The sequence below is a fragment of the Populus nigra genome, chromosome 1, assembly GCF_951802175.1.
Source record: "Populus nigra chromosome 1, ddPopNigr1.1, whole genome shotgun sequence".
In the NCBI taxonomy this organism is placed as follows: domain Eukaryota; kingdom Viridiplantae; phylum Streptophyta; class Magnoliopsida; order Malpighiales; family Salicaceae; genus Populus; species Populus nigra.
This window is the reverse complement of record NC_084852.1, coordinates 49,799,520-49,807,146: the sequence shown is the minus strand read 5'-3', so window position 1 is coordinate 49,807,146 and position 7,627 is coordinate 49,799,520. Positions and strand designations below refer to the sequence as shown.

The following is a 7,627-nucleotide window of genomic DNA, read 5'->3' as shown; positions in this document are numbered from 1 at the left end:
AACCGGCAATGCAGTCCGCCTTAGGTATGACGCTTAAGGGGTGATAACATCTTCCCTTGTGTGTAACCAGTCTCGTACCATAGAATCTCTATTGACCAGTTTAGGGTCTCTAGTGACCATAATATTAGGTGGTGACTCCTTGAACATGACATTTTCTCCTAAAAGAACAAGATACCATATATCTGTTCTTTTTCCAATCGAGTGTTAATTTGTAATCGGTCGTCGTGATGTCCGGGTGTGACAAAAATAATAATATTTATACCACAAATAATAATATTTTTGATATTAATACTTTGAATTATAATAAAAATAATAATTTTATACCACAAATAATATTATTTTTTATATTGATACGTTCAATTATAATAAAAATAAAAATAATATTTATATCATAAATAATACTATTTTTAGTATTAATACTTTCAATTATAATAAAAATAATAATATTTATAACACAAATTATACATATATATATATATATATATAGCACAAATAATACTATTTTTAATATTTATACGTTGAATTATAAGTTGTCCTTGCAACATAAAGTTGCAAGGACACCAGAAGAGAGGGTTTGGTTATCTTTTTCCTAGTATGCATATGGCATTGAAGGGATGGTTGGGGAGAAAATGATCAATTCAAGTTTTGGTGGGGCTGTAGGCCCCGACAGTGTACACCTGGCATTGAGGCACACAAGCCCTGGGTGTTTGGCCAAAGCTGTGCTCCACGTGGGGCTGCAAACACCTGGCGCTGGGCTGTAGCCCTGGGCGCTAGGGCCAACTCGGCACATGGTTGCAGCCCCGGCAAGCAGGTTTGCAGACTCGCGTGCCCGGGGATTGCAAACCCGCTCCCCTTGATCTGCAAGCCATGTGCTTGGGTGTGTAGACCTGCAACATGACCTAACATAATTGAGTCCTAACAATGATCCATTAGCCTAGGGGCCTGACGCAGGATCCATTAGTTGTGTGTCGTGACCCCAAACTCAAAAGCATTGGGTCCTGACACCGGATCCAAGAGTATTGGGTCTTGACACAGGACCCACAGCTACTGGGTCTTGACGCAGGATCCAACGGAAAAGCTAAATCATGTGGCAAAAGTCATTTAATCAAGACTTATGAGACTGTGGATTGGGACAGACCCTTGGGACAGAGACATATTTTATTATTATTATTATTATTATTATTATTATTATAGACTCAGTGACTTGTTGCTGTTTACCTAGACATAATTCACTGTGGATTGAAGTAGTGTAATAACAGAGTTTCCCTTACCACAAAGAGTTGTAAAGATTGTAGGGGGAGGGTGGGGTTGTCATTTATTGGCATACATTTGGCATTGAATGGATGGTTAGGGAGAAAACAGTCAATTCTGATTTTGTTGGGGCATGGTAAGGATGCAGGCTGCAGACACCTGGCGTGAGGACGCGCCTTGGTCAAAAACCCGTGCCTGGGGCTCGGAAGCCCTGGGCGCTTAGCTAGAGTCGTGCGCCACGTGGGCTACAGGCCACCTGGCGCTAGAGCCAACCACGCATATGGCTACAGAACCAGGTGAGCGAGTCCGCAAACTCAAGCGCCTGGATCTGGAGACCGCGCACAGGACCCAAGAGAATTGGGTCCTGACAAGGACCTATTAGCTTTGGGGTCTGACGCAAGACCCATTAGCCATAGGTCGTATGCAGAGTTTTTAAACCCTACCCGGTGGTTGACCCAGTATAGTGAGCTGGTCACAAGTTAGATGGGTTGACTCGGGTCAACCCTAAAAAAAAGCATATAGTTTAGTTAAAATATTGGTTAGCAACAGCCCTTAAGGAATGCTACCATGGCAAGATTACAAAGCAATGTCTTTTACTCAATATGTAAGTGATGCATATTATAATTGTCCTTAATTAATCCCCTATTATCCATGGCACCCACGAGTACCACCAAGAGACCTTGAACAATATCAGGATTGCTATGCAAAACACCAACATCCTCTCTGTTGTCATACTTGATACCAAGGTCTCTGCTCTTTTTTCCATCCCTCACTCTCCCAATTAATTACTCCTACTAGTAACCTAATTTTTTATTTTTTTATTACTGCTAATCTTAATCATCGTAGTTTTTATTTCTTTCTATCCATCCACTCATCCATCTACCACTCTCTACCTGCCTTTCTAATATGTATTATACGCAGTTGATGATGCATTTTTCCTCGTCAATTAGGCATCTACAATCACATCAGTTTTATTACTTGGTTTTCATTGATTAAAACCATTTGGATCTAATCATCTATTGATTATAATCATAAATGATTAGCTTCTCTCAATCTGTTGTTAACAGGAACAAAAACAAGGCAAGAAACAGAGCCAGATTCAAGCAAAACACAGGCAAGGAACACAAAAGGATTGACATATAAACAGGGCAGAAATAGGGCAAGGAACAGAAATCTATCTTACATAAATGAAAAGCCATTGAATTAAACAACCTATCTTACATCCATGAAGAGAAACGAAACCAATGAAGAACAGAAATCTAAAAGAGAAGAAAATCAAAGCGAAACAAAAAATTATCTTATATCAAATCAGTGCTTTCATAAACAAAAAAAACTAAAGAGAAACAAGTAACAACAGCTTCATTTGACCTTGATTTGCAGATCTTAACTAAAGAGAGCCAAATCAAGAAAAGAAACAAACACCCTGCAAAAACAAATTTAAAGTTTGCTGAGGGTCTCTTCTTGTTATTCTAACAAAAAAAAAGACGGGGACTTACCTGGTATGGCTTGCGTGTGACTTAAATTTCTCTACAACTGATATGGCTATGAACTTTGAAGATTGAAGGGATTAGGTTTTCTAATTATGTGAATTGTGATTATGTCTTCACGTTGCAATGCAAATGATTTGGTTAATTGACAGTAAAAAGCTAAAGCCAAAAACGACCAGTTCTCAATTGGATTTACCCGGGTCGACCAGGTTTTGCCGAGCCAAATTCCTTGCTGGTTTTTTCATCAACTCGGCCTGGTTCCAGCCCCGAGTCCAGGATCGACCCGCCGGACCAGGTTTTAAAACTAATGGGTCCTACGTCAGGACCCAAGGGTAAGGGATCCTACGTTAAGACTCAGATCCAATTCTCTTGGGCCCTGCTTTAGGACTCAAGGTTAATAAGTCCTGCATTTGGACCCAAGGGTAAGGGATCATACGTCAAGACCAAATTTTCTTGAATCTTGTGTTAGGATCTAAAGGCAATAGGTCTGGCAGGACCTAATTCTCTTGGGTTTAGGTTTCTAAATATAATTATTTGTATTATAAATATTATTATTTTTATTCAAAATATTATCATTTGTGTTATAAATATTGTTATTTTTATTATAATTAATATTATTAATAAAAAAATAATAAATTTGAAAAACAATTATATTAATATTGAAAAACAAACATAGATTTGATTTGAAGAATTATCATCATCATCATCATCATCATCATTAATAAATTTTAAAAAATATTATTACTATCGAAGAAAAACCATAATTTTTTTTAAAATATAAAAATTTAGGTAGACAACTTAAATATAATATTATAAATATTATTGTTGGATTTGGCGTTGCGACCAGACTCAATGCTCTTGAGTCTGTTGTTACAGCCAGACCCAATGTTTTTCGGTCTTAAATTTTTATGATATTTTTTATGAAAATAAAAGGTGAGCCCGCGGCATAGTGCGAGCATCTAAATAGTGTAAAATGTATTATAAAACCCAACCTGAATTCTTAATTGAAATCTAACCCAAGATATATATTTGTATATACACACACTTCAAATATGTTTTTTCATTTTATTTTATTTGAATAATAAATAAAAGTTGGATAATGAATATTTAAATGGATATTCAAAAGTTGATGATAAAGTATGAATATTAAAAAATTTTATTCAATAAATGATAAATAAAATATAAATATAAAAAATCTTGACCCGTGAAGGCTACGGTCATTCGTAGTCCATCACCTAAATTTTTATTCATTTCTCTAAACATTTTTAAAAGTAGTATCATGTAACAATAAAATTGGATGTATTGAATAAAATTAATAGGCACATGGAATCAACTTCAAACACAGAACATAACTAGCATGAGCTTGTAATGAATAAAACCAAAGTGAATTTTGATGGCTTTGGACGAAAGAAGGTGGTCAAGAGATTCTGAAAGAGTGAAGAAACGGAGGGAAAGATGGAGTTGTACTCGTGTGAACCTAATGGACGCGTGAAATTCTTCTATGGCAATTTATTAAAATCACAATTATTTTTTTCTGATGTTAAATTAGACCTCAAACTTTTTATGTAAAAGTTTAACCTTTATTTTATTTATTTTTTAAATCAGAATGCTATCATTTTATTTTAAAAATAATTAATAAGTTGATAGTTGAGTTTTTGACTGGGTTAGCAAATCAATTTAAATTTTTTACCAGATTAACCTAGTTTTTTCATATATTTTTTCTCCAACTTAGACTAGTCTAGCACTCAAATTGATGGTCCAGGTTTTACAATTATGAAAGCTAGAATGATAGTAACTTTTATATAATTAGATTTATTTAAGTAATACTAGATTATATGCTGTGCTACGGTCTGATTAAATATTTTTTAACATAAAAAATTATATAAATATTATTAATTTTTTTTCCTAACAAAAAAAATCATGTGGGAATTGCTGTAATAAAATTTAATTGACTTGACAGGTTAAAAACAACTCAAACAATAAATAAAAATATATTTCAACTAAAAAAATATTAAGTCTATGTCTTTTTTTTAAAAAAAAAAAATACTGGAATGAAAACATGATCGGTTGCAAAATAACATCCGGACTGATTCTTTAAGAGATTTTTACTGGAACTAATTAATCTTGTCTTGCACAGAACAGAAACATCAAAAATATAGCCATTATTACCAGGCTTGTCCTGGACGGCTGAACCTGACTTGACGCTGGGTGCCGTCAACCACACGAACATTTATATTTAATGCTACGCGATTCAACAAAATGAATTGCAACAGGACAATGGAAGAAAAAGGACAAACAAAATTAATTTAATGCGAATACTCTTCTATGGTCAGAAATAGAAGGGGCCCGTGGTGAAAGTGATCACTGAGATAATTTCCAAATTGACAAACGGACACACAAATGGAGAAGTCCACAACCTTGGAAAGCAGTCTTCCACCGGCAAACATATTTCTGGGTAATGGCAATAATTGTCCCACAATTATCACATGATTTTCAGCTTGATCCCCAAACAAAAACAATTCCCAATTGGATTTGTTATCTATCAAGCAATGCCCAATTAGGGTTAATTGGGTAGTTTTCAAAATAGTTATAAAACTTTTTTAGCTAAGTCAATCTAGTGACTCGCTGATTCGGAGTCCAATTGAAATACTATGTTTTTTAAACTTAAACGACAATCTTTTTTTTTTCCCTTAAAGAACCATAACTTTAATTGACTTGTTAATTTATGTGTCATCCTGTGACTCGGTCTTTGGTTGGGTTAACCCCTGAATTGGGTATAATTATGGTTTTCAATAGATTAGGGACTTGATATGACATGTTTTTATTTATGGATTTAATTTAAGATTTAATGATAATTTAGGGGGAAATATGTTATTTGGGGGGAAAAACGGAATTAATAATAAAAAATCCAGCTACTCATTCTAATTTTTATCCACCGATAGTACGTTAAAAGGCATATAATATAATTTAGCTCATCTTTTCTTAAAAAATAATCAGAAGTAAAAATAGCAATATCATAGTCAATTACATCAGAAAAGATCACAGGAAAAATTTAAAATAATTCATTTTAGCACAGCTGTTAACATGGAAAAAAAATAAATTATTTTTTTATTAAAACAATATTGTTTTATAAAGTTAATCTAACCAAGTTTAGAATAGGACTCTCGGATTATATTTTTTCTGAATTAATTTAAAACTCAATCACAATGAGGTAAGGATCATAAATTTATCGAATCAACAAGACTTAACATATATGCATTTTTTAGTGTGTGAGAAAAATGTCAACAAGACTCCATTTGGTATTCATTTTTCATCACTCTGATATTTATTACAGTGCATATGATCGCTTATTATCACCTGCTTCTTGGCATGGAGCCCATCATTCAAATTGAGCTAACAAGCATGCTATCTGGCCCAGCCAAGTTTGCATTTACTACCCTGCAATTCAATCTGATCTCTCCTTCAGTTCCTGTAAGAGGGCTAAGATTTCCCATTCTTATCATGGACTCCACAAAGCTTTCAAAGAAAGCTGTTTGATTAGCACTGAAAGCGTTAACAAGTGCAATGAGATCATCTGCCCCTGGAGTTGAAAACAGTTCTTGATCAGTCTGAAGCAAGCCTCGGTTACCTTGCAGATTGGAGTAGTAGTTACTGTCAAAGGCATCAGGTGTTGTGAGATCAAGATCTGTTATCACACTCTCATTTCCACCTTGGGGACATAATTCCTGAAGAGCTGCTAGAAGAGTTGTGTCCAATGATGGGTCAGGAGCACCGGTGCTGCTGAAATTATACAATCGGAAGTCGAACGTAGAACATCGTGCCCTCCCAAATGTGTGAGCACCTGAGAAGATAAAAAGGAAATTACATCAAAGGAGAATCAATTATACAGAGTTTTACAGTTTAGAGTCGAGCCTGACAAACAATACATACCAGATAGAGCTACCAAATCACTATTATTATTAAGGCCGACATTAGTGAAGCTCTCTCTGAGTTGATCAAGGGGTAAAAATGGGGCTGGAAGGGAAGCATTTGCTGCAGCTCGGCTTGCTGTTGTGCTATCTCTTCTTCCTAATGGAACTGTCCAATTTGGACCTCCTGCCTGCAACCATGCATAGTTAGGGAATTAGTACTTTTCAACTCTTCACGTATTTCTATCTTAACTCCTTTTGTCCAAACCGTCATAAAGTCATGTAAAAAATTAAGTAAATCTCAGCTTCTTTCTTTCATTCAATTATGATAAACTATGATATTTGTGTTCTTCGTACTTCGACTAGAATTAGACAACAAGATATTTATTTTATAATTTGGGGGGTTGAGGGATCATTTTAAGATACCAAGACAACAGATTCTTCAGCTGCAATAGTGAGTATATCAGCACAGGAAACAGTAGCAGGACAGGCACTCTCCAACAAAGCCTTCATTCTATCAACAACTTCAAAACCTCTTGCAGAATTGTTGTTCCCTGCGGCTTCCTTTTCGCTCTCTATAGTATCAGTATTGTCCAACAAAAGCGAACCATCACAGCCCTGAAAATAAAATAAAAAACTTGAGAATCACAACTTAGATAGACGGTTTAATATAATTAAGCAATATAATTAAGATGTTTCAAAGCAATTACATTAACAAAGCAGTCATGGAAGTGGAGCCTGATGAGGCTGGCTGCAATCCGAGGATCGGATACCAATGTCTCCGTAATGACATCACGGATAATGCTGCTCACATTCGGACATGTCTGGTCATAAAATGTTGGAGTAAGCTGGCCACGAGCCAATGTTCCTCCAAGCAAAACTACAAAGAAAAAAGCTGCGACAATAGCCTTAGAAAGATGCATTTTTCTCCAATTTCTCCTATGAAAATGTTTTTGTCAATGTTAAAACTTGTATGGGAAC

General features: G+C 35.2%; 1 protein-coding gene across 1 annotated transcript; it reads right to left on the bottom strand.

The window, feature by feature from the left end:
* Positions 1-5,963: 5,963 nt before the first annotated feature.
* Positions 5,964-7,627, bottom strand: LOC133690462 (peroxidase A2-like). The gene is made up of 4 exons (XM_062110682.1): positions 7,357-7,627; positions 7,073-7,264; positions 6,669-6,837; positions 5,964-6,579 (listed from the first exon to the last, which is right to left on the bottom strand). The coding sequence occupies exons 1-4, from the start codon at positions 7,567-7,569 to the stop codon at positions 6,122-6,124; spliced, it is 1,032 nt and encodes a 343-aa protein (XP_061966666.1). The 5' UTR covers positions 7,570-7,627; the 3' UTR covers positions 5,964-6,121.